The sequence below is a fragment of the Oxyura jamaicensis genome, chromosome 2, assembly GCF_011077185.1.
Source record: "Oxyura jamaicensis isolate SHBP4307 breed ruddy duck chromosome 2, BPBGC_Ojam_1.0, whole genome shotgun sequence".
NCBI lineage: Eukaryota > Metazoa > Chordata > Aves > Anseriformes > Anatidae > Oxyura > Oxyura jamaicensis.
In genome coordinates this window covers 64304332-64331939 of record NC_048894.1, presented here as the reverse complement: position 1 = coordinate 64331939, position 27608 = coordinate 64304332, and the positions used below count along the sequence as shown (strand labels likewise).

The window sequence follows — 27608 nt, the reverse complement described above, 5'->3', positions numbered from 1 at the left end:
CCCCCCCCCCCCCCCCCCCCCCCCCCCCCCCCCAGATATATTTGCAAAAATTTGAGCAAAGCTGCTCTGCTGTGTCAGCTGCTGGCTAGACCTCTCTGATTTATACATTTCCCATTTTCACAAGACTCATCCTAAACCTGTGTAGGATACAGCTGTTCTTGTCCGTGTCTATTGAAATCAAAAAACAGTATTAGTTTTATAATAATTCTGCTAGGAAAGGTGGAATATGTTTGTCTTTAAATAAGAAGATGTCAGTAAAACCTGTAAAGGGGTGATAAATGTTGGGAAGATGACACTAGGGAGCCATTTTTAAGGCAATAGCTGAACACCTATAGGAAACAGGAATTTGCATCCTGCTTTTTGCCAAGGCGAATAAATCTGCTTGGAGCATATTCTGCAACAGCGGAAAGGTCTGGCTGCAGTCATGAAGCCTGCAGAGGCATTCCCAGTGATATCAATTCAGGTTCTGCTGGTGAAAAGCTCCTAATTGAGATGTGCCTCAAGGATGCTGACCAAAAGCAGCCAGAAAAGCTGGCCTCATCCTTGTATGCCGTATGTCATATGGAGCAAATGTTGTTACAGGAAATGAGAGTTGTATATTGCTGCTTCCCTTCCAGTGATTTCTTACCTTTCATGTTCCCAGGGACTTTGTAGTGTGCTGGTGGCCATGCCAATGTTTCTGGCTGCATGCAAACATGACAACTGGCTCATTCTTGCAACCTGGAATATATAAGCAAAGAAAAGAAAAGCTATACCTTTGGCTGAGGCTGGATCTAAACTCACAATGTTTCCTGATACGTGTGTTTGCCTCATAAAGCAAGCAGAATAACTGGCAAGGCTGCTCACCTAACCCCAGGCTTAAAACAGAGGTGTCAAAGCCGCCACAGAGGGGCTACATGCTGTAGCAAAAGGACTGCACTGCAAAGAAAGTTCAACATCATTCTTGGAACAATGCATTTGCTGATTACCTCAATTTCAGCAAAGCTTTTACACACAAAGGAAAGGGTAGAGCCAGCTAGATCTCAAATATCTACTAAATTGAGCCTTTGGAGACATTCCCATGTGAAGGTGGAGCAAAGCTACGTAATAGGTGGGGAAAAAAACAGCAAACAGGCATGTGGAAAGAAACATAAAAAGCCAATTAAATTAATGAATTCAAAGAATTATCTTCAAGTGAGCTGCATGAAACAGAGATCTCATAAATGCTTTCTGAGCAAAGCAACCCCAAATCCAAGAGATGGACTAATCAAAACAGTGAAAAACTGTGTTTTGACAAGCAAACGTCTGCCTACTGGAGGGGGCAGGATACAGGTTTGTGGAACTTGGTTCATTTCTCCACCAGTGATTTCTCAAGGGAGCCTGGATAGGTCAGTAACTTGGACTCAATCCCCAGCTACTTCTAAATGTTAAGCAGAGTGTGATGCCTAAATGTAGGGCTGTCAGCATCTGAGGCCCCTTTCCACAATCAAAGGAAAGCCAGTGGTTTTCTAGAGGGCAGCTCAGACACCAGATGAGCTAAGATGTCCATCTAATTCAGAAACTGCAGCAGAGTACCCACTGTTAGATAGGATGAGTACTGGTCTCCTTGCTTCAACTCCAAACTCTGAGAGTAGGGATGACATCATCAATTCTTTGCTGAGAATATGGGAAACTTGCATTTGTAAAAGATGGTGAAACTCTGAAATGCTCTGAGGATTATCCATCAGATAGCTGTGTACTGCTGTTAGTTATTTGCTTAGATTTTCCAATTTGATGCTTTGGTTTCAACTTCCTCACAAGCCAAATTTGCCAAGAGAGAAGTAAACACACCTGATAAAGCAGATTTCCAACTAACTGTTATTTGCAAATAAGTCTTCTGTCATATGTTGTTGCATTCATAGAAGAAGTTGTATATGGAACCAAATCTGGTTTTGCACAAGTGACAATTTCCATTCTGTATTTTCCTTTTCTTCACTAAAGTCCTTCTGTTACATTCTTTGAACAAACCTCTTGTATTTACTGATGATAATCCTTATTACAGTTAAACTTTTGCTTGTATGCCCCATTCTTAAGAGGCTGATTACTGAAACATGTAACCTTCTAGCATTTTTTCACAATTCTAGAAGACAAGATTCATGCTGCTTGTATTTTGACTTGGAATGGACCTGCAGACCATGCAGAAATGCTTTTTTTAAAATAAAAAAAAAAAAAATCCAAGTATGGCTATGAGAATACATAACCATCCTACTGGATCAGGCTATCCAGCTCACCATTTTGTGTCTGACATGGCCAGTGGTGGATGTGTCAGCAAGAGCAAAACATGTTAAACGTGGAAAAAAAAAAAAAAAAAAAAAAAAAAAACACCACAGTAGATCCAGTTTGTAATAAAAAGGGTGTGGGCCTCAAGTCCTTCATGGGGCTCTGCATGTAATCACATCCGAGGACTGGCTGAGAAGGCTTTGGTTGCCAGCCCTGTGTTATGTCCACAGAGCTTAACCTTTTGCCTTGTTCCTGCCATTCTACTCGCTGCTCCTGCCTGAGAGCAAATGGGATTAAAGGATTGAAACAAGAGGAGCTCCTACAGCTTGCTGAAACAGGGAACAGCCAAACACCTTCAATACCTGTGACTTGCTTCAGTGGGAAGTGGGCACTTTCTCTCACAACATCCAGAATCAAGTTGTGAAATTAGGGGGAAGTTCCTGTTAACTCTCACCTGAAAGTTCCACCGATCCTATATTCCAAGATTATTTAAATCTTTTTCCCACTTGATGTTTCCCCTCTTCTAAAAATTGTCTTGGCTTCCAGCAAAACATTTCCCTGACACTTCCAGGTCTTTGTTGTGGAAAGTACAGGCAGGAGGAAGGTTTCACAACAGTCTCAAACCTGAATCCTTGCAGACCATCTTTTTTGTGTTTCTGGCACTGACAATTTAAGCTCTGGGAGAAACTGTGACTGCTCAGTAAAGTTGATTTTCTCTATTTGAGCTCTATGCTTCTTGGATTTCTGCTACAACCGAGTTTTAGCTGCTTGCTTTCCTTTCCTCACCAATCCTTCACCCACCTTTACCACAGAGATAGAGCCAGTGGTAACCAAAAGGAGTAGAGAATAGAGAAAAACCTGCCACAGAAACATTTTCCTCTTCCTTAGAAGCCAGGGCTCTAACAGCACTTAGTTGAAATGGTTTCTAGTCACCGACACCCAGAGCCAGGATATGTATGGTCAGGAAGAGCTTTATTTTCTCATCTGTGGACAGTACCAAGCGTCATATAGCTGCCATGCCCCTCCCCAGTTTAAATAGGATTTAGTATGCAGAGTGAGTTTTGGGAGGAAAATGACCATTGGTGGGATCAGGGAGGGGAGAGGATTCTGGTACATGTTTCAAACAGGTGTGACTGTGGTTTCTGGGTTAGTGACTAACTTTCTACCTCTCCTCAGCGCTTTACAAGGTCCACAAGCATCTATGTCCTTTGAGAAACCTCACTAGTTGCAGATGGGGAGAAATGAGGAAAGTTGGTTCACCAGAAATTATGGTTCTGCCCAAGAACCTCAATAGCAGAAGTATCTGTGAAGGGAATTAGATACTTTGTAGGCTGGGTAGTCACAAAGGAGAATAAGGTCATTTCCAAGAAGCCCAAATTAGTTAGCTCTTAGTTGCATGTTATGTAAGGAAAGGGAAGAGTCCCTTTCCCCCTCCTCTTGTGTAAGAAGAGGCAGAAGAGGACTGGATGGCCCCTAAGGGAAGGGAAAGGTGCAAGAGAAGCAGTAAGAGAAGGGACAAGTTATGCAATTTTCTCTTAATTGAGAACTGTGTTTCAAATCTGCAGAAATCAGCACATTGCTCCCCTTGTTCCCTGGACAGAAAGGCACAGTTTTACAATCTCCTTCTATTGTTTTGCTGATAAGCAGGCATTTCACTTGTCTGACACTATACAAAATGTCCTTTAGTAAATTCAGACAGTGCCGTGGCCTTTTCCAGCTAGAACATTAAACCAGATCCTGGCTGGCCAGCTAAGTTTTCACCCCATAACACAATGTTGTAGCTGTGACTGGCCAAGGTACCTGAGCTAGAAAGGGAAAAAGTCAGCTTCATTTCCTGTTTCTACCCTTGCCCAAATGGGGAGCAGTGCAATTATAGTGCAAGCTTCGAGACCTTTGGGACAAGCTGGGTTGGCATGCACAAGAACAACTTGAGTACATGACTTTGTATTATTGTCCACGACTTTGTATTACCATTCTGCAAACTGACTGCTAGCCAAAGCTTAGGCCTACTCTGCTTATTTTCTAAGAACCATCTATGACCTATACAGACCCCTACTGCAAACAGCTATAAAGTTAGCAAATCTTCCTTCTTCGGCAAAACTCCCAAAGAGTACTTCTGCCTGGTACCTCTCTGTGTCCAAGGAAGGGTCAGGGGTTACTTCTTCTAGGGGAAACCCATCTCCTGGCATGGTAATCTCCACTGCCTGAAATGACCCATCTGGGCCACCGGCAATTGAACACAGATTTGTTTTTGCATTACTCTGACAAGCAACAGGATTGTTTGATTCCAGTTCAGCTCAAGACCTGAAAGCAAAACTATCAGAAATCGCTGAATCAGAGGACATGGCTCTCTGACAACAATAATATTTGTGAATCTTAAAAAAAAAAAAAAAAAGGTTAAGAAAAAAAAAAGAAAAACAGCACCTTCTGAGGTCCCTATGATTACCGTGTTTGTTCTTTGTTACTCAACGGAAACATGCCATTTTTGCCACCTAACAAAATACTTTCTAACAAGACATTATCACAAAGATGAAAATACCTTACATTGGTATGAGTCATCTTGGCTTTATGTGAACATCTTAGAGAAAGGAACCTCAGAAAAAAAATCTTTTAAGTGCTGGCATGTTCTTAAGTGATAGGCCTTCTGTATTTTATACAGAAATGATAGCTATCTTTCAACCCACACAAATGCATTTCATTTTCTTTTTTTAAGCATCAAGCAACCAAAAAACCTCCACCTGATTACTATCCAAACTTTTGGATACCAATACAGTTTATTATTTCAGTGGGCTATGATTAGTTTTTATTTGTATCTAAGTGACCTCTGCTGATAAATTCTTATCATTACTGTAATCTTATCATTCTTATCGTAACTGTAATAATACTGTAATAATTATTATTATTAGGAAAAAAATCTTCACTAAAAGGGTTGCAAAGCATTGGAACAGGCTGCCCAGGGAAGTGGTTGTAGAGTCACCATCCCTGGAGGTCTTCAAAAAACGTGTAGATGTAGAGCTTAGTGACGTGGTTTAATGACAGTGCTAGGTTAAAGGTTGGACTAGATTATCTTGGAACTCTTTTCCAGCCTGAATGATTCTATGATTCTAATTCACACATAAGGGTATAGATGCATGGATATTCTGGTAAGTACCACCCTACATTCACAAGAAAACATACAATCCCTGCTCTGAAAAATAGATTCCCATGTTGGAAAGGTGTAAAAAAAAAAAAAAGCACAACAACTCCAACCACAAAACAAACAAACAAAAACAAACAAACAAACAAAAGGCAGTTTTTAGAGAACCATTTACAAATATCTAAGAACATCTCAGGATAGGGTCACTGGCATTTATTCAACATAATTGCCTAAATGCCAGCTATTGCTCAGAAAGCCCCTGATTTCATCCTGCTAAAAGCAAGGAGTCTATTTCATCCTGCTAAAAGCAAGGAGGTCATACCAAGGAAAGTGTTAGTCTCCATTTGCATTCTTTCTTTGTATGCTTTCTCATCCCAGCTGCTAACAGCTACTGTATACCAGCTAAATGGACCTTTATTCTGACTCAGCATGGCTGCTGACAATGTGTCCCATATGCTAAAACAGCACAGGATAATATGATACTTAATAAAAATGGCTATTCACCTGAGGTATCACAATGCAACTCGCAGCTAACAGCCTTGGTCTTTGTGATACCCAAGGTCATTTCTATTATTACAGCACAGTGCAAAGAAATGCCACAAATACTGAGAGGGCCTTATCTGTTTATCATAGGTGAAATTGGCACGCTTTGCAGTACCACAGTTCCACGTTGGAGCGCAGGCTTTGAGTTCATACTAGTTTATAACCAGGGGCTGCCTCTGGCAGCCCAGACAGAGCTCAGCATGTGGTGCATGTGTGTGTATTTACGATGACATTGCTGCAACCGTTCCTCAAGCACTCAGCTGCCACATTGATGGCAACGGTGCCTCAAGACAAGGCACCAGATGCAGATGCGCTGGAAAAAACTTGTCTTGGCTATGTCCTGCTCATGGCAGGAGCCAGTGGTGCAGTCCTGGCATGGGACTCACCTCTTCCTCGCCCCACATCCTTCGTGTAACTTGCCCAGTCCCCTACACGGGCTTGGCTTTGCCTGTCACGACAGAAACAAGAAGTTAGCCAACAGTCTGTGTCATGGCTGCCGCCAACCCGACCCCGCACACCCCACTGGGGCCTGAGGGGGCCGGGGCCAGGCCAAGCCCCGGGATCCGCCGCGACACCTCCGCCATGCCGCGGCCGCTCAGTGTGGCCCAGCAGAGGCCAGTATGGCCCAATGCAGCCCAGTACTGCCCGGCCCGGCCCGGCGCCCCTCGCCCCGCCCCACCCCCGACCTCCCGCTCTGAAATTTGCAGGCGATTTCCTCCCCGGGCCGGCCTTATCTCGGGCCGCACGGTGACTAATAGCGGCACAACATTGTCTCGGGATAAAATAGAGCCGGGGCTGTTTACCCGCTCCATGGGGGTTCGCTATAAAAGGGCGCCGGGGACCACTGCGCCAGCCAGACGCGCTGGGCCGCCCCAAGCCGCCGCCTGCTCTCGCCGCCTGCTCTCGCCGCCTGCTCTCGCCGCCAGCGCCCTCCGCCCTGCGGCGGCCACAGCCTTCTCCTCCGTCTCCTTCTCTCTTCTTTACCTTTTTTTTTTTTTTTTTTTCCTTCCTAAAAAAAAAAAAAAAAGGTTTAGCTTGAGTTTTGCTTCCGCTATGGATTACTCGCACGTCGTCCTCCCACTGCTCTTCGTACTATGCCCGGGGCTGCTACCGGCAGGTAGGTGCAGCCTCGGGGCGCACCGAGTCGGAGAGGGTAGGGAGGCTGGGAACTAAACCGAGCTGAACCGAGCCGGGCTGAGCCTCTGCTTCTCCTTCCTTAGCCCCCGGAGCCGAGGTGGGCTCCGCTCCACCGCCCCCCGCTGTCCTGCACCGCCGCTCCCGGCGCTGCTCCTGCTCGTCGCTGTTGGACGAAGAGTGCGTCTACTTCTGCCACCTGGATATCATCTGGATCAACACCCCCGAGTGAGTGGGCCGCCGGGGCTCTGCTGCCTGGGGGGCGGGAGGGGGAGGGAGAAGACAAGGGGGGTGGAGGTGTTCATGGGGGACTGAGGAACCTCAAGATCCCCCGTGGAAAGAAGGGGGCAAAAGGAGCGTTTCTTTGTATGGGGTCTCTTACTGCTTCCCCCCTACACCCTGTTTTTCTGTCACTTTTAGTAGCAAGGCTGTTCACTTGGAGAAAGTATTTGAGCATCTAGAGTGAGGAGAGAGCGCCTCATAGCCCAAATGCACCTGTGCTCCCAAAATCTAGGCCAATGTTTCCTTTGGGTGCTGCCCTGCAAGGGCTGCAGGTTGCTTTTCACAGTGAATCAGAAACAGACAAAATGCCAAAAACATGTTTTTACCACTCTGATTTTACATGGCCATTTTTCTGAGATGTTATGAGGCTGAAAGGTTTACTTTGACACAGGGTGTCTTCTCACAAGCTCTCGCTGCACTCTGCTGCAGACTAATGCATCTTGCATATTAATAGCAATAGGTGCAGAGTCTGTTTCTGCAGACTCCTTTCCAAAAGGTAGCGAGCTAGAGCCTCACCTAACACTGCAAACACTGACTTTGGCGATCTGTTCTGCTGCTGGAATGCCTCTGAGGATATGTGCCTCACTTTTATTGCTTCTCTCAGTATTAGCAGTTACCAAAGTTCAAAGAGATGAAGCTCTATTGGTTTCTAAGGCACAGAGAGGCATAGCAGCTTTATGAAATCACAATTATAAGGTCATTAGCCTTGCCAGTAGCCATGTTAATCACTATGTTGCAGGTTCATCAGAAGCATTTGCATGGAAGTTATGACCAGCAAGGCATTCCCAATCCCACAACCTTTACTCACGCAATCAATCCCATTGATAAGATTGCCCAAAATGCCCTGCTGTTCTGAAGCCAAAAAATTATTTGAATGACTTTCATGTTGTCTCTTTGATTGTAGGAAGACTGTTCCTTATGGTCTTGGAGGCCCTTCTCGATCCAGAAGATCTCTGAAGGACATGGTGCCTGAGATGCTCACTGAGGCCAGCAGCAGATGCCAATGTGCCAACCAGAAAGACAGGAAATGTCTGAACTTCTGCCAGACAGGAAAAGATCTCTGGTGTGTTTATTGTTTCTACTCTTTAAAAGGCAGCACATGTGAAAGGGCTGGATTGTGGTAGACTTACTCATTTTGGCACTTGCTGAGTGAATAATCTTCTCAAAGCCTTGCCTCCTACCTGGGTGCTCACACTGCTATGATACATACTATGGTTTGGCCCAGATAGATCGCTTATTACATGCCTTGAGAAGTGGTTGACGAGATGCCTCACCTGGTGAACTGCATACTTGTTTTTTTTGTTTGTTTGTTTTTAACAGCTGCACCATTTCACTTTTAACAGGGCTCAGTCCACGGTGGAGAAAACCTTGTGTCATTGCAACAAAGGTGGCAATTGCATTGGGCCCAAATGCATGAACCAACAGTTTGTTGACAGCAGGAAGAGTAACAGGTGAGTTTCTTCTCATCCAGCTGTAGTTCCCTAGAACAGCAATAGAGAGCACCATTCATCTCCCTTTGGGTCAACGCAGGCTTGGCTGCTGATTTCAACTTGAGAGTTTTAAGGGAATCACTGAGGATATTTCAGGGCTTTTGTTCATGCTGTGGAACCTTAGTTTGTGAAGACAAGGGTACTGAGCTCTGCCTAGCCTCATCCATTTGCTTGTGGGGAGCAGATTTGGTTGTAGGTTTAAAGATACCCCAATTTTCAGAACAGTATAAAAATGTATTCTGGAAGAAATAGCAGAACCTGATACATTAAGTGTGTACAGGCATTACTGCAATTAATTAAAATAATACATCACAACTATTCTAAAATTAAGTTGAGTCTGAATACCTTTTATTAGATGCTTTGGCTCTTCTCACTGGGGGAAAATCTGTCCAGATTGAAATATATAGTTTCTTCTGACTGGTGTGGCTGCTTATCCCTTATGTTATCTGATTAAAACTATGTATGATGAGTACAGGATGCTAGCAATAGAAATGACTGTAGAGAGGCTGAGAAAAGGGAAAATGAATATTAAATGAATATTTGAGCCCAATTTGACTTCTGAAACTGAGAGTAAATTCCAGGACTGTACTTTGAAATTCATGCAGAAAACGTTGAGTGGCAATAGGCAGCAGTATCCCTTTCCAGTGCAGTTCAAAGAAGCATACCTTGGACTTGCTGCACCCATGAACCCCATAGATGCCAGAAATCAGCTTTGGAGCTGAGCATCAGTACAGCTACATCACCTCTGGCATTCAGTCTTCATCAATATGCCTATGTGAAAGTGCAGCATACAGATGTTCACCCATGCTCTCAAGTTGGCTCTCAAGTGCTGCTTTCAAAAGCAAAACAGGGTCTGTGGGAGCAGGTAGCCTGATGATTTTGAGTGAGACTTTGGCCCTGGAGTTGTTAAATCATTTCAGAAGATGGGACTTACTTCTTACTTCTGGTATGGGTCCCATTCATTGGGACCAGATCTATTTTACCTAAAAGAAAAGAAACAGTCAAAAAAGAGTAATGCTGAAGACCTCATGGCTAGATATATGCTATTTAAGGAAGTAAAGGGCATGTAAAGTTGAATGAATGTTTCAATGTATTTTAATGTTTGGATGGAAATTCTGAATTACATATTTTGAGTAGCTTAGGTTAGCATAATTCTGGTAGTTGTATAGCAGTCACTGGTTTCTGAAGATCCTGTGGCAGAAATTGAGGCTGAGGTTTAGTTAATCAAACCACTGAATGTCTGCACACTGGAGATGCATCTTCATTATTTGTGTAATAATAAGGGTATACTTCTTTTTTGCAGGCTGGAGGCCATTGGTAACAGTATCAAAGCTTCCTTCAGTATTGCAAAGCTGAAGGCTGAACTCCAGAAAGGGTGGAAGCTGAAACATAACAGGAGGAACAAAAGGCGAAGCATCTGGGAAAGCCTGAAAACATCCTAGTGGGAAGATCACCCCAATCTTTCTCCATCACATTTGCTGCCAAAGCATCATCAAACTCTCCTTTGACTTTGAACATTCTGCTACAGCAAAGGGCCTCTCTGTCCAAGTGTTTGTACAGCAGAGCAAAACACTGAGGAAATCCCATATATGGAGGTATAACAGCAAAGGATTTCATCCTTCTGGAATTCAGACAGATGGGTAGAGGGGGAGAAAGGAAATCCACATGTAACATGTTAAAAGTTATCTCTATGAAGAAATAGTTGAATATTACTTCTGGAATGTTACTCATCAATTGATCGGCTTTCAGGGTCTACATCAAGTGCATTTTGCAAGGAAGACCTCACAGATGTGCTTACAAAGGACAGAAGGCAAGATCTGGGTGGACAAACTTCAAAGCAGAAACTCTATTTCTTGACTAAAAAGAAAAAATGAAAGCCACAGTGCTACTTTAACCAGGATTTACTGTATATATACGTCTACCTCGCATGCTGTTTGTTGCACTCCTGCTAGAGTATTTTTACACTGTTTTATTGCCTTTAGTAATCAGTAGCAACCCTTTGTCTTTTTTTCAGAAGTCTAGTTTACTTGTACAACCAGAGTTATCTGAATGTGGGTTAGATGCCATGCTTGTTTGCATAGTTAGAGTCCTTTGGTTTTGGATACCAAAGGACTGTTCAACAGTCCTTTAGAGGACACTACTAGGTTTCTCGTAACAATGATATCTGGATAACAAGTTCTAATAATAGAGGTTGTTGCATCTTACACGCCACCAAAACAGCACTTGAGCGGAGCTGTAACAGATACTGTTGTTGGGTTCATTCAGTGCCCTGTTTGGTATAAACGCGTAGAGACAAAGGGTTGTCTTAAATGACGTCAAAAGGCTAATATTGGATGAATGTTTATATCAGTGAATTTGTTCACATTGATGAATTTGCTGACAGGTTTGATTGAATTTTACGTGCTTAATTTTTAGGTGTTTTGTATTTATACTCAAGTTATTCATTATATTTACCATGTTGAATACACATTGAAGTAGGCCATATTGGTCTATGCATGTTTTATGTATTTCTATATGAAATTGGGAAATGCTTTATGCCTATCGAGGTAAGTATCTTCAGAAATAAATATTTTTAATTAGTGTATTGGCTTGTTTTTCATGTGCCCTGCTTTTTCCCTAGGGCCATGGTGATGGAGGCAGACTGCCCCATATACAAAGCTGACCTAAATGAGGTGTATGCCTATGATTGCTTTTCTGACAAATTAGCAAGATTCCAGCACCGACAGTTTAGACCAGGGCTGTGCCAGATGTGAGACAGACTACTTGTTCTAGCTTAATGCTTCCACATTGAAATTTCTTGACAAAATTTGAATTGGCTGAATGAGATCAGACTAGAGGAACACTCTGTCACATGGCTAAGGTTGTTTTTCATCCAGTATTACAAATTCCAATGTTGGATATATTGTATAATTAAAATACGGCCAATAGGGGTGGGATATTGATGAACTAGAGGAGAAAGATGAGCACACTGGATACTTTGTGGGCTATATTGGGCACAGCAGTGTTATTACCATGCTATCCCAGAAATCTCGGCCATTAAAAATGGAGACCTCAATGGGACCTGGCTCCAACCCAGGAAAGAGCCAAAGCAGTAGTAAAACATTGCATATCTCCAAATGTTTTGGGCTATATAGGAAAACAAAACAAAAGAGTTAGTTCATACTTGCTGGATAAAAAGGAGGGTTTTGTTGCGTGTGTGAGGGAGAGGTGTTTTGTTCTTAAACATTTAAAAGCAGATAAAAGGTGTGAGACAAGAGCTGGTTATAGTGGCAGTTAAAAATTGCTGAAATAGTTCTGTATTTCTTGTTGATGTTCACTTGCTTGTAGGGTGCTTCATACCTCAACTCCAGAAGGCTAAATGCAACCATTATACTGTTTCCTCCATGCCATTCTGCTGCATTTTGGGCAGCAGTCGAGTCGAGAGGTGGCAGTGTTGGCAGCCCAGCTCTGTATTAACTGTGCTTTGCCCTGGTTTGCATCAATAAGCTGGACCAAAAGCCAGAATTTAATAGTCTGTTTGTCTCAAAGAATAAGCAAAAGGGAGCATGAAGTATTTTATCTGAAGGCTGGATCACATACAAGTAACAGGATCTGTCCCAAAGGTTTGATCCTTCTCAACCTGAGCTGCATGGCAGAAAGAGCCTCAATAACAGGGCCAGAACCCCCAGTTTATATATATATATATATATATATATATATAAGAAAGGGGGGGGCATGTTATGTACTGGGATTTATGGCACAGAATATGGAGCAGTGTAAAAGTACATTATGATTCATAATAAACTGCACAAAAAATGTTCTACCTGAAGCCAATGGAAATGTGCTGATTGCAAAGGCAAGGCCATAAAATCAGGCTCTCATTATTTTAACTAGAATTATTCTCAAATTTTCTCTCACAAAGTAAACCTTTTATGTACACTGTCTATTTTCAAGTAAATGATAGATTTCTCTAATTCAGGATGAAATCTGAGAAGAACAAATGGCAACATATAGAGAAGAGGGCTTTCCACAGTAGCCATACCATAACAGTCCCAAAATAAACCTGAAATTATAGCTCAGATTAAGAGCAAGGAATGGCCCAGTTCCCAAACTGTTACCAAGTTGTATCTCCCTCTTCTCATTTTTTCTGGGTTCAGAATGATCTTTTCTGAAACTGCAAAAAGCTTCACAGCAAAAGACTATTTCTCTCCTTTCAAATTTAAGCTTGCTGTACTTATTTTCATTCAATGCTATGTGTAATCTTACTTGCTCAGCTAGTTTATTTTCATTTTCCCTGGATAAAGGTTGTTTTGACGGCATACCAAAACAAGGTATACAATAAAACAAAGCTTCAACATGTGAGTCAGGCTTGAAGTCAGGAAAATAATACAATGCCGCTGAAATTCTTTCCATCTTATCTACATAATTCTGACCTAATTTGTCCAGAAATGGCAACTCTAATCTGTACCATGTTATCATGAACTGCCCCAAAATAATTCACACAGGACGTCCTAATGTTGCCTATAGAAGTTACCAAATACCAGCTTCTTTGTTCATTTCCTTACATTAGGATAAATTTAGCCACTGCAACACATTTCTATATTTACAGACAGAATGAGCTGGACAAACCACTGTCTGAATGCTATCTGATGTTTACTTGCTTCACACTTAACTGTTTGCCTCTGTGTATAAAAACGATATCAATTTCAACTTCATCTGCATTGTGATGTTATTGTTAGGTTCCTTGGGTAGAAATCCAGCTTTCATTCTCGACTGATAACTTTATTGAATTTACTGTTCTTCCTTTGTGACCTAGGAAACAAAAGGACAGAATTTTTGATTAATTAGATGAGAATGCTTGGAAGCTGTGATGGCAAGTGTAAGTATGTGAAAAGACAGAATGCCTCAGATAAAGTACAAAGATACTGGCTGGATCATTTTTCCTGAAGTAAACATTGTGCAAACAAGATTTTGGAAGCCTAGCCAGAACTGGTATTCATGTTTTATTTTAGTTTACATATCTGATCAAATCTGAACTAGGTGAAAAATGATAGGGGAGCCTATTTTTCTATTTCTCAATATGGTTAAACTATCAGCAGTTATGTCTTCATAGCATGCCTGGGACAAGCTTCTATACTCTGATCAGGTCAAGGAGACCTGATTCTATCTGAAGTCAACCAGGTCAGTTGGTCAGCCAACAGTTCACTCAGTTTGGAGGCATCATTTATTCCAGTGAAAATGAGAGCAGAACTTGACCCAGAAGGGCTTTCTTCTTTCTGATATCACAATGGGGCCAAATGGACACTGATTTGCTGATGCTAGCACAGTGCTCCAGTGGCTCTTGTTGTAGCTGTTGTTCTGCCCTATTTTATTTTTTCCCACAAGCATTTGCTAGCAACAAATATTATAAATATCACGTTGGGGCAGTTTGTCTTTGGCTCAAGAAAGCTGTGTATAGGAATGGAAGAGCCCCATGGAAGTTGTGGTTTCATCAACTTCTCCAGCTATTTTGGGGGCTGCAGAACTGATCTGAGTTCACCAACTGTAATTCAAGCTCACACTGTTGTGTTTTTCCCCGCAGTGAAATAAAAATAACAATAAAAAAAAGAAAACACCAACAAACACAAACAACATACAACTAACTTTTTTTTTTTTTTTCTAGCCGAAGGAAAAATGTATTGTTATATGCCCATCATTAGAAACAAATCCAGCCTCTACTCTGGCAAGAAGAAAGCAGCACTGTATTTTGGCCATGTATACTGGATTTCCATTTTCCGCTGCTTTCTCCATCTGTTTTCACAGATGTGATTCAGTCAAGTATAAGGTAAAGTGTCCATCATGAAAAATAAGGCAATGACTCCAGGACTTGCCTGTGAAGGGTAACCACATGCATTAAATATTCTGATAACCAGAGCTGCTCCTCTGGTCATGTTTCTCATATTCATTCCAGTCCTGTTGATCGTTTAAAGATACCTGTTTTTCTTCCGTTTCTTATTCTGATCTTCTCTTATTTCTAGCAGAGACATAAAGCAGTAATTCAAAATATACAGCAAACTAAACTGGACAGAAAAATTGAGCAAATGGTTCCTGTTGTATTCTTAGCAGAAATGCACAGGCCTTGACATTGTGTATTTGCATGCAGAAGGGGTTTTTAAGTAGCTGAGACCTATGACAAGTGTTTTATCCCACAACTAGGCTCAGACCTGCAAAGAGTTAAACTTTGTGACCATCAGCCTCAGCAACCCTAGTCATGTAAATGTGCACAGAGGTGCTGGGTGCTTTGCAGAACCAAACTCCCTCCTTCAGGAAAGAGGGACTTCTCCTTTACTTTCTCATGACCTGAACTTGCTCACCCACTTTGGTGAGCCTCTCTGGAACAGTATAAGCAACTACAAGACAGGAACCATGATATCATGCGCAGGAGAGGCACCTTGAGGGTGCCCTTTGGGTTCTTCCCTGATGTTTGATGAGACTGTACGTCTCATCTCACCTCAAGAGAGACATCTCTTTCCTCTTACATGGGCTGCCCAGTTAGGCTGCTGACTTCATTATGTGGCAAGACAAGCAAGGATCAAAGAGTCCATACTGTTGAAAAGAGTGATTATCCCTTGGCTGGAGGGAGGGATGTGGGCTGCATGGGGCAAACCGTGCACAATGTGCAATACCAGTGCATGCAAACTTTTCAGTGGATGGGACAGCAGGTAGCTGCAAATCACATCAGCAGCCAAGCAAGGTTCCCTGGAAATGTAAACCACCCCTTCCAGGTAGTCACAAATTCACCCTATGTAATGCCAGTTGTGCTGCTTTGCCATGGCAGCTTCACATTAGATATGCCTGGTCTCAAAAGGGTCCCACTGGCTTTGTCAGTATCTTATGGCAGATATTTCTGAGAAAGCATCTCAACTGGGATGGTTTTTCTCTGGCTGCAGTTTCCCTACAGATGAACTAAGCTTGGAGGAACTCCACTGACTTCACCAGCCCAGTGGTTTTCTGGGTTAAAAGTCATGAAGATACATCATATGATCATAAAATACACAGATACTTCTCCAGAGGCTCCTTTGTCCATGTTTCTTCCATGTTTTCATAAGAAGAATCTTTTAATCCTTTTTCCAAAAAATTATACTCCTGTGTCTTTCTAAAATCTTATGGCATTTGTTGAGGACTTGGCCTGCTGTTTTTCCTCCCAAGTCTCTGCTAACCATTATGTCATTCTCGGTACACATCCAGGAACACACTCTTTGCAAGCTATGTTCTTTCCAGCAGTTTCCAAACAATGTGCACTAAAGCTAGTAACGTAATTGTACTTGACTCCAACTCTTCTTCATCATAAGCACAAAAATATCTTTTACCTGGCTACAAAACGAGGTGCCTGCAAATGCTCTCCTTTGCCCTGAATTGGCAATGGATTATGAATTGCAGATTCCAGTGTTGACACTTCAGGCAAGTCACAAAGTTGTCTGGATATCACCATACAGTAAAAATTTATTCTTTGAACTAACCACTTTATGCTGAGTAATTATTTTGCTCCACAGATACTTCTAAAAATGTCTATACATGCACATGGGTCAGCTTTCTAAGCAAACTACAACCCTTCCTTCTCCACCCCTTTTTGTTTCTTCTCTCAAGCATTTCTGTGCTACTCTTTTTTGTGAGCTGCTTCTGGATGAAGCTCTGGTCACATTTGTTTGTTCAGCCTGTGATCCACAAACATCTGAAGAGCCATGAAATGTGATTAAAGGATGCATATTCATACATGCTTTACAGCAACCTGCATATGTGAAATTCCTGGAACATTTTGTACTTCCACTGGGAATTTTTTAGTGGTCCATGTTAAATAAAAAGTAAACCTCTGTGTCATACATGGAAAGCAGGTTTGAAAAAAGGTTACAAAACCAAGCTGTCAGCATAGACAAGCATAGACACATAGCAAATAAGAAATATGTCATTCTGGAAAAAAAAAAAAAAAAAAAAGTGTTTGTATGGCTGTGTTATCAGGTATTGCACAGTGTGTTTGTGACAGGATGGGAATATGTATCAGGGAAAACTTTAAGTGCTTACTGGTACTATGTATGTACCTGTAATCATGGATCTGAGCACATAGTGAAAGTCTTTCTGATGTTGTACAATGCAGTTTGGATCTGCTTCCTGTTGTCAGAAAACTCCAGGCTCAGGGCCTCTCTGCCTTGATCTTTGTTTTTTCTTGTCCTATTTTAATCTAGTAGACTCTGATCAGTACAACCAAATTCTCTGGGTGCCCTCACAGCTTTAGCTGAAGCACACAGATGCTTTAGCTGTTGTTCACAGCACCCTGCCCAGGCACTGTTGAGCAGAGTGGTTGCTTTTACATAGACTTCTGGTCTGTTCAAATAAACTCATTTTATTATTATAAAATAATAAAAGAGAATATGTTTGCCCTCAGTTTCCCTCTCTGGACAGCACAGTTGCAGGGCTCCGAATGGTTTATAGGCTAATTAAAAACAGCCCACAGGTTTGTGTTTTTCTGTGTGTTTTGTTTTGTTTTGTTTTTGTCTTTTTGGTGCATTTAATTTTGTTTAGCTGCTCTGTGGGGATTTGACAGGGGCTTTGTTAAGGAGATAGAAAAGCTATGGCCTGGGTGACTTTAGCATGCTAAGAAATGCCTAATTTTCACCTGAAAGCCTCACAAAATTGGATCAGGTATCAGAAAGACTGACAAAACATTTGAGGACATGATATATGCTTCAAATGACTGACCTGTACATCCTATCTGGGTTTAGCTACAGTAGCTTTGGAGGGGAGCTGATGCAGAACTGCCCTTCTCTCTCCACCTGACAAGCTCAAACAGCTGATAAATTATCAGAACTAATTGTTGCCCTGACAGGTCTTTGATCCCTGGAAGTGTGAATTTATAAAGGATGAGCTCCTTTTACATACCACAGCTGATGGAGCTGTTGAGATAGTTATAAAATCAGTAATCCTTATGCTCTGGGGTTCCTTTAGTTTTCTACCATTTATTCAGGAGACAGCTCACAGTGTCTGGAAGTGCTCACTTCTATTTCTTCCCAGTGCCCTGCACAGAAGAAGGCAGGCATTTCCGCAGGAGTGAGGCTTGGTACAAGGAGAGAGTGAGCATCTGAAAAACTGGTAAGTCCAGGTGGACAGGGCAATCTCTAGACCATACCACTTGTGATAGTCCCTCCAGAAAGAGGATGTTCTTACAACTAAGAGCAGAAAGGCAAGGTGTGTTTTGTGGTTTCACAAATATGAAGGAACAAACTAATATTTAGCCATATAGAGTCCCTGTAAGCAAGAGGTCTCTCTCTCTCTCTCTCTCTTTTTTTTTTTTTTTTTAATTTATTTGCAGAAAAATTATACCTTATTACAGAAAGATACTGAAGTTCAGAGGAGAGCTGTGCACTCAGCTCTCACAAAGCTCAATAATCAGAGCTTACTGGACCTCTAGCAAGGGGTAGTATCTGCACATAAATGGTCCTCCCCTTCAGCAGGCCTTCCCTGAGCAAGGCCTGCAGGTCCTAGAGGGTGATGGCCATCTCCACTGGCGGCAATGTGGAAAGAGGCAGACTTCCAACAGCCCTGCTCACAAAGAGTGTTAGCACCATGCTGCAGGGTCACCTGGGACCCCATTTTCCTTGTGCCATTAGAAGCAAAGAACAATTTAGAATAATAATAGTAATTGGATTTGAAGGGAAGTCCTTGACCTACGCTTGCTGATGTTTGCTCATTCTCTTTTTGTGATAACAAAGCAAGAGCACTCCATCAGGGTCTCGCTGACGACTGGGAACAAGGTTTGCAGGCCTGGACCCATCGTCATTACCACTGACATTTTTTTGAAAACACAGACTCATTGCCGTGAGTCTATCTTGTAACTGGGAATTTTATTTGCACGCAATCCTGTCTTTCAGTACAATCGCTTTTCCTGTGTCTGATTATTCTGATGAGAGAGCACTCATTAGAAATAGCAAACAAAACAACCCAAGTGCAGGCATGAACAATAGGAGGTGCTGAGTGATGCTTCACATTTCATTCTGCCCTGAAATCTTGTGAGGTTTTTGTAATGTGGCTCAATGTGGTTACTCCAAAGCCATCTGGGGCCTGGCCACCAAGGCTTGGCCTCACCACAAAGAGATGCTTTCTGGGGTAAATTCCCCTCTGATGTCCCACAGACAGAGGAACACTTGGGCAGAACCAGGGCACCCCTTACAGAAAGAAGTAACTGAGATGAGCTGAATGCTTTGCCTTATGCATTTCCAATCACACTGACAGGGGCCAAGGGTCACTTTCCTCATGCAAGTCAAACTTTATTGAATGTATTATGAATTAAGAAACTTCATTTACCTAGAGCTCCCTATACAAAGTTTCTGCAAAGACAGGGGACATATATAAAAGTGACAGAAATGGCATAAGCACATGCTTATATAGTGAGATCCAGCACTCACCTCTAGCCTAATCCTTCAGCAACTTACAACTTTAAAAGTTCTCTAAAACATCAGCCAGGGTAATGTGCAGAGGATCCATAGGGAAATCTTTCTTCAGGCCTTAGGAGTGGGAAATAAATGTGAAAAAGTTATTTAATTAATATTGATTAGAGTTAGATATAATGGGAAATCTTGCATTGGAGGAAGAAATTAAGCTTTTTGTAATGAAAAAGCACTTGGGGACTACTCTTCATCACCAGCTTATGTAGTAAATAGACAGAAAGCTTGTGTAAGTTGACAGCACCAGTGGGAAAGATGTAGTTTCGTAACCAAAACAAAAAAAAAAAATGGTTTCTGAAGCTAGATCTGCAGGACAGCTTTAACCACTGTTCCCTCTAGAAAACTAAATCTTAAAGATGCAACAAGACAGGCAGAAACAATGCTAGAGTGAAACAGGACTAGTTGCAAGTTATTTTCTGACCCTAAGGGTCCCAAGAAACTTTCAACAAGGAACTGCATTTGCAAATAGAATTCGCAACAGGAATACACCAAATGAGCAGAGCGAAAGTCCTTTACCTGGTATTAATTTAATGGCAATTCAATACCAAGCAATTTATTCTCAAGCTGCTATTCACCCTGAAGAACAAATATGTTTCTCAGCTAATTGAAACAGCTGGCAATTTCAGGTGAGTTTGTATCCACTTAATAACCAATAAAGGAGGAGCAAAGGAGAGCTACAATCAGCCTAAATTAAAGAGAAATGGTTAAGTGCAAAGTGTCTGAGGGATCTTCTCCAAGGAACTGGAATTGCTCTTAAGACATGTATTTATGATAAGAGAGGTAGGTGGAGGACAGGTTAATAAAGAGAGCCCAGGAAATAGGATAGTAGGGTAAATGTGGGGAAATTTTCTACTGGCAACATGGTGGGACAGCAGGAAAAAACTTTGTGCCTAGATTGAGCCTATCTCTAATTTACATAGCTGGCAGATGTACCTGAGCTGAGAAGAATGATCTTCTGGAGGCATCTGGCATTCTCCACTAGCCTGGTAAAGGAGCCTAGGAGAATATATCCCTTTATGGCCATGAAGTAGCATTTGAGGAATGCAATTGTATTAAGCAGTTGGAAATATATTTGGGCCCATTGTATTCAGTATTTAATTTTCTTATGCGAATTCTGAATTTGCCACAGAGAGAGAGAGAAAAAAAAAAAAGTAGGGCAGCTATTTTTTCAGTTGTTTTCCAATATCATAACTTTCCAATACGTCCCAAGCAAGAGCTAAGAGTTATATACACTGTATAACTACTATGCAATAAACTGAAGGTACAGTGAAGCAAATAGCATAAACAAAACTCTTGGTGAGAGAAACTCACCCTCTTAAGCTGTGTTTCTAGGACAGGCTTAATTACTGTTAATTACTTCTAGAACATTACATCCTGAAGAGGCAACAAGACAGAGGAAAGAAAAAAAAAAAATGAAGCAAGTCTAATGAGAATTTGATTCTAATATAAGTCTGAGTAAGGCTAGCTCCTGCAGCCTGGCCCATAACCTTCACATAGCTGGGCTGACTCAAGGGGATGAAATGGCTGATTTTGATTACTGTAATGAGGGAGAGAGGGGAAAAAAACTATTTTCTAGCTTTGTCAGATTTTTGCAGAGCCTGCCACATCCAGGAGATGTTATTTTCAACTGTATGTTTCCAGGACAATCTTTAATTGGGAAATCTTCCACCCTGTAGAAAAGGGGAAGGGTAAAATAACAAAAGGAAACAGTTTACAACTAAGATAATTGGAAAGTGGTACTTTCAGTGTGGTTAGAAGGGATGAAGAAAGCATTGAAGCTGTTGCTCTCAATAGTATTGGAGCACATGCCAGGATCTCAGTGAAGATCAGTTCTCACAGTACTTGCTCCCACTTCGAAGAAACCTTATGAATTCATGCTACACATGGTAGCAATCAGAAAATCAGATCACTTAGGCAGCACCAACATTCCTTGAGAGAAATAGTTTAAGCCAAACTTTTCAATGTGAGTTTGGTTGGTGAGAAAGTTGAAATCGGGATGGGTCAGCTGAAGTTTCCAGAGTGGTGTCAAACATGAGGACTGAGCAGGTCCAAGCCCACCATGCTCTGCCCTGAAATATCTAGGTAATGTCACTGGAAAGTTATGCTAGTGTTGAGCCAGGTGAGTACTCAGTGAAACCTGATGTAGTGACTATGTGCTGAAGATAGAGAACAAAGTTGTGAGATGGGGCCACCTTGATTTGAACTGATTTCTCATTAATGTTTGATAACAGAGGGTACTGATAACAGCAGCAAAAAATATTGCAATGGCAAAGAAATGTTCTCATGTCTCTAACATTCTCAGATATTAAAACCTGTGATGCATGTCTACTATTATTTTAGATAAGCTGAAATGTGTTTCTCTTCACTGGCTGAGACGGTCAAGATACAGATAACATACATTGATATTCACCTTTCACTGCAGGTGAAAACAAGGGAAAGAACCATACTCTATTTCTTGCACTCTTATAAACAAGTGCACATAAACAGAAGTGATAAAACTTGTTGACTTGTCTCCTAATCCAGAGACCTGTATACAACTGCAAAGACAGAGCTTGCTTAGCTTATCTCCTGTTTGTTTACTGAACAGTTTACTTGTTACAGATGGTACTCTCAAGTTCACAGGGACCCATGTTTGAGTTTTTCTGGATTGTGGTGACACAAAGGGCTCTGATGAGGCACAGCAAAATGTGGTGCACTTTTTTGGTGACTATTATTGAAAAGATTGGGGAAATGCCTGTAAACCTGAATGAAAAATAATTGTAAGGGTGATGCTTTCCTGAAGTGAGTTTTCTGGTTAGGCATCATCCTCTACCAACTCCCAGGGTTTGCAATGGCACCAGCCATCTTTTCTAAAAGAAACAGAGGGCTGAAATCATGGTCAGTCTTCATGTCTGACCTACCCAATTTCCAAACTGTTTATGTAAAAGAGCAAAAGGAAAATGTAGACAAGGAGGGCATGGGACTTGCATACTAAGATACCAGAAGTGTTATGAGAAGGCCAGGGTACCAGATATATGCTGGCTGTAAATTATGGGACTAAAAAACTACATTTCACAGAACATATATAATTCTGGAAATTTTACAGAAAATTGATTTCTTTTGAGATTCTCAGTGATTCCTACTTCCAACCCCCTGTATTTATTTATACAATAAAAGAACAGCTGAAAGCCAGAGGTGCAAATTCTGCCCTGTCTTACACAAGCCCTGCATTTGTTGTACTCTTCAAGTCATATTGACCTAAGTGGAACTTTGGCCAGTGCCAGGAAATATTAGAGATGGCTTTACAAATGTGCTCAAAGAATTCATTGACCCAAGGTGAAAACGAAGTCTTGGGGAGATCTAGATAGATGCAACTCCACTGTTTGTATCTTGTGGTGAAGTGCACAGTTTTGAATTTGTCACTTGTTTCTAGCTTCTGATACCAACCCTTCAACATTTGTCTGAGTGACAACATTTTTTCAGTGCTTGTAATTTTTTGTTTCCCAGTTTAATCATTTGATTTATCTTTCAAGAGCTTAATTTTGCTGATATATTCCTAATAGTTTGTCATTCAATTCCAGGTATGAAGTAATGACAGGAACAATTAGTTAAATTGAAAGGCATACTTGAGTATGCAACAGTGGACATTAAATACTTGCAGTGACACCTTGGAAATTATAAGCCAAAATAAAATTGTTAAATATATCTATTTTAAAATTTGATTCAGGCCAATTGGTGTGGGAAATTTGGTTTCAAACTTTCATTCTATTCCTCCAGGGTTTCATTGGCTTGCATCAAAGAAGGTGTATTTCCTTATGTAAATTTGCATTCAAATGCAGATGAAAACTGATGTGAAAAGATGAGTGAACTGAAATGCTGCTGTGTTGCATCTCCAGCACAAGATGTTATTATGGGAAACAGAACTGGTGAGAATAGGATGCTATAATAAAATAAAGATTTCAGTACCACAGCCCTTAATTCTGAACAAAGTAATGATGACATAAGACTTAAAAATATTTTCTGTTGTGAATCAGGTGCCCTGGCCAAGTCTGGAAAGATCTGAATTCTTTTTCTCTTAATATTTTAAAATGAAAAAATGTACTGTTATAAGGACTGAACATAAAAATAGATGCATTTTATTTAATGTGTCAGCACCCACTTCTTTTATAACTATTTTTTTTTTCTGACTTGTTAACTAAGTTTCCAGTGCAAATGAGTTACAACTCAAGAACTTGATATTCAAGGCTGCTAAAATTTTGCAATTTCATGATATATGAATGCACCATCTGTTCTTCCTAATAAGTAGCTATTTTAAAATTATATTTCATATGGTTTTTACCATTCTTTGACGAAGAGCATAGGAAACAGTTTAGTTAATTCTGACACAGTTTGTTTAACAGAACTGTTTTGTGATTTTCAAATTTTATTAGGTATTGAATTCTTTCAGAACTAAAAATGATGTCTCAAAATTTAGTTGTCAAAGCATTTTTCTCTCTCTCTTTTTTTTTTAAGAGGAGCCTTTTTCTTTCAGGAACTTCCTCTCTGTCATTTTTTTTCTCTGCATTCTTTTGCTTCTACTTTCCTTCATTTTCAGTAATGAAATTATTAAATATGGGGAGAGGGAAGCAAAAGAGAAATAATGATTTAACACAGAAAAGGGAGAACAGTTTTAGTCCTGGCTTGCTGTTAAAAATAGACCAGTCTGTTACAATGATCCTCTCTCTGTTGTTGCAATTATTAATGTAGCAACAGAAAGCTTTTTGAGAACAGATAAGAAAAAGCCACTTTATTGTTACTGTGCTTCAAGGGCTCTACTCCTATTTTAGGTGGTCTTGATAATTTTGCTTAAGTAGACTGTGAAGTTTGATTTGGAATAGCTATGCAAAATTAAGCTTTCCACCCAACAGAAGTCATCTCAGGTTTGTGAGAAATGAGAAATATTAAGGGTTCATTCTTGCTTCCCACATTTCTCAGCTGGCTGCATGTCTCATAACCTTTGGAAGGATATTGTCTTTGCTCTGCTGAAGTCTTTGTCCTGTGCCCTGAACATCTGATTTGGACTGAGGCAGTGAACACATGAAAGCTGTATCCCACTCTGTAAATGCTCTTGCCTGCAGGCCCTCAGGGATGCCCACATCTGACAGGAGCTGTGGGCAGTCTGCCACACCAACAGTGGGATTTGCTGAGGTTGCCATTCCATTCAGAGGACTGAGATTTGTGTGGAGAAATAAATCAGAAGAGCTCAGAGAACTGGAGAACTGAAGCAGGGATGCAATGTACCCATCTGCTGATTGAGTTGCATTACTACTAGGACCTGGAAATGAAACACTTAGGAAAATTGGGGCATGGAGCATTTATCGCTCTTTCTCCAGTTTGTCTGGATTATGTCATTTCCTACTTAGCCTCCCATTTCACAGTTGTGACTTTTTCATCCTGCTCTTTTCAAAAGGAAAAAGACTTAACCAACATCCAGCCCCAAGTGGCCCCTTCTAGCTGGTCTCCCTCTCTTCCAGCTGTCCATCTCTTGGTTTTAATGAACTGCAGCCATAACAAAGTCTGAACAACACAAGGCTAATTCAGTACTGAATTTCTTTCAGCGGTACTAATTCTTTTGGCCTTTACAGAGGCATTGAACCAGAAACACACCTCAAATGGGCAGAGGGTAAAACAACACAAACAAACAAGCTGGGGAAATAAACTGTAAGGTTAAGAAAAGATAACCTAAGCACGTTCTTGGGAAAGTAGAGTGTTTTCCAGTTCACTGCACTCATGGTCAGACTGGTCAGGACTGCTGGTACTGGGTAACTCACCTATAAAAACAAATATTCCCCTATCATTAAGTGCTACGTTGTTGGCACACAATGCCTTTTCATTTTTTTAAAGCTCTTTCCACAACAACTAAAAATCAGCCTGGCTAATTAACATGTCCATGTCTTTTGTCCTGATCTGTGTTTTGTGTGCCAACATGCCCATAAGAAAGCAGGACCTCCACGAGGGTGTAAGAGCATGCAAGAGAGGGAGAGAGATGAGCGTGTGAAAATGTGTAACAGAAAACTCAGTGTGTATGTGTGAGACAAAGAGCAAGAATTTTTTTCTCATCATCAATGTTATGTTAGAAGACTTCTTATTTTTTAAAGAACAGCCAGAATGACACATGATGAAGAAATGAGGATAACAAGGCATTTCTTTTGTATAACTGATTTCACTGATCTTTATAAGTCATACTACTTGTGCGTGAGTTAGTCTGGAAATGAAGAAGAGAAATCATAGATAAGACCACAACTCAGAAGATTCTGGAAAGTGATATACAGGGTGGTCAATTTCCCTGCCTTCTGGAAGTTAGACATGGCAAGCCTGACACATGTGTGCATCTTATCTGGAGAAAAGATGTTACCAAACACAGAATAAGCTGAGACTTTGCTGCAACACACTGCCATGTGTGTGTGCGGCAGCTCTTGCTCCCAGCAAATCCAAAGCCAAACACAAGGGGGAAGCTAAAATTTGCCATCTCTTACAGATACCAGTCATAAAATGCAGTGACTTTCAGCTGCTCTTGGCCCAGCATTGTGTTGGTCAAACCAGGCCTTCTTTTGGCAGTCTTGTGGCAAGCTGATGGTCTCTAGGGTAGAGACTCGGATATCTAAAGGTGAACGTATATCACAAATTTATGTATGTCACAAATTTAGATTGATTTCACTGCTGTCCAAAAGAGCAAACAATGCAATGAACAACTTTAACATAGATCCACAACACACACAGCTTATGGCTATGGGGTGGTATCTGTGACTTTCCTGATCCAATAGGAAGTTGGGCTGAGAAACCACATTGGAGGCTGAGCTTTGATTTGCTGTTGTTACTGCAGGGTATTATCTTTAAGCTGCTCGCAATTTTTTGGAGAGAAAGTGTCTCATTGCCAAGAGAAGCCTCTGTAATCTGCAGGAAATAAAATGTGAGATGTTGTTCTTGCCTGGGATCATCAACCCAGTCTACTTAATCTGACAAAGGACTATTGGGTTAACAGTTTAATTCATTCTCAGTTCAGCCTGGATCTGTTATAGCACCCTGTAAGGAAATTATTTCTAATACCACTGTTTTGTTTCCATTGCACTCCTTCCTGCCAAAAGAGGACTCTTCTGGATGTACAGGTGCAAATTATTGTATGTACATCAGCAGGTTTTTTTTGGAAAACACCACAACTCTTCACTGGCAATAAAAATCTATGAACTCTCCCACGGGCTTTTTAGGTGAGTCACAAAACCTAGGGAGCTTGAGAGCCAGTCTACATGCAAAACTGGAGGAATAAAATCTTTTTATAGCAGTGCAAGTCTACAGCTGAAAAAGGACTCTAGGTTTAGATGCAAGAGGGCTTGTTTACACTACATACAGCATGTCTAAAAGGCACACATTGACCAAGAGAAAACAAGCAACACTCTAGAATAGGATAAAAGCTCTTATTTCAAAATGAAATATAGGATTTTGATGCACTTGACATTGGTATAAAGAAGTCAAACAGAATGTGGATAATCACTGATGCAAAACAGCATCTATGGACATACTAAGCAAACTAAACTGTCAGTTAAAATGGCTTTTTCTCTTGCAATGAATGTTTTTTTCATTGATAAAGGTGCATATGCTGGAACTGTGGCCGCTGCAACATTCCAGTTTTACATGTTGTGTGCTGACTTAGGCCTGCCCAAGCAAGATGAAAAATACAGTTTCCCATATCCAGCCCCAGTTTTCTGCACAGTTGGCTCAGACAGATGACACAACAAAATTGGTAAGGGCCGTAACAGGGGGAAACTCAGACCCATTTCTCTTCACTGTTTCTCCAGGGTGCATTTGATGTGTGTGTCCCAAGTGAGTACAGACTGAAACAAATGGCCTGGTTGAAGGCCCAGCTCTTTCTTCGCCTCTTGCTGTCTGAAGCAAGTCTGATGAAATTACTCAACCATGTCAATCATTTGAGCCTGCTTACCAAAAGGGCAACCAAACACAGGTATGAGATCTGTCTGGAAGACAACGCCTAACAGCTTCCTCCTGTCAAAAGGCTCAAACCTGAAAATCTTCTTGCTAGGGGAAGTGAGGAGGAGTACTTTTTGATTTTATTTTCCCTCCTATACAACAGTGACCTGATTCTCCATAGTAAAATAATTATACTTTGTTGAAATGCTGCCCTGCAGTGAAAGGCAACACTGTCAGGAAGATGTGCAGAGCACATACATAAACACAAGGTCATGAAGAAATACATTTTGTATTTATACATACTTATGTGTGCATATATATGTATTTGTATGCAAAAACTGTATTGGACCTGGCATCAGTTCACTGAAGGAAAAAGTTCTGTGTCTCAGA

At 41.2% G+C, this 27608-nt stretch overlaps 1 protein-coding gene and 1 long non-coding RNA gene across 2 annotated transcripts; one reads left to right on the top strand and one right to left on the bottom strand.

Moving 5' to 3' along the window:
- Positions 1-2343: 2343 nt before the first annotated feature.
- Positions 2344-25628, bottom strand: LOC118161107. The gene is made up of 3 exons (XR_004747858.1): positions 25618-25628; positions 21428-21433; positions 2344-3437 (listed from the first exon to the last, which is right to left on the bottom strand). It is a non-coding gene; the product is annotated as an uncharacterized LOC118161107 (long non-coding RNA).
- Positions 6276-11407, top strand: EDN1 (endothelin 1). Its single transcript, XM_035316108.1, has 5 exons — positions 6276-7034; positions 7138-7279; positions 8238-8396; positions 8677-8784; positions 10127-11407. Exons 1-5 carry the CDS (start codon positions 6407-6409, stop codon positions 10263-10265), a joined length of 1176 nt encoding a protein of 391 aa, XP_035171999.1. The 5' UTR covers positions 6276-6406; the 3' UTR covers positions 10266-11407.
- Positions 25629-27608: the final 1980 nt, after the last annotated feature.

Bases quoted from the DNA above. Each gene is read 5' to 3' on its own strand.
- EDN1 (XM_035316108.1), top strand. From the start codon at position 6,407: ATGGCTGCCGCCAACCCGACCCCGCACACCCCACTGGGGCCTGAGGGG. The intron at 7,035-7,137 runs GTAGGTGCAGCC...CTCCTTCCTTAG, and splicing joins CCCGGGGCTGCTACCGGCAG to CCCCCGGAGCCGAGGTGGGC. The intron at 8,397-8,676 runs GTGTGTTTATTG...CACTTTTAACAG, and splicing joins CAGACAGGAAAAGATCTCTG to GGCTCAGTCCACGGTGGAGA.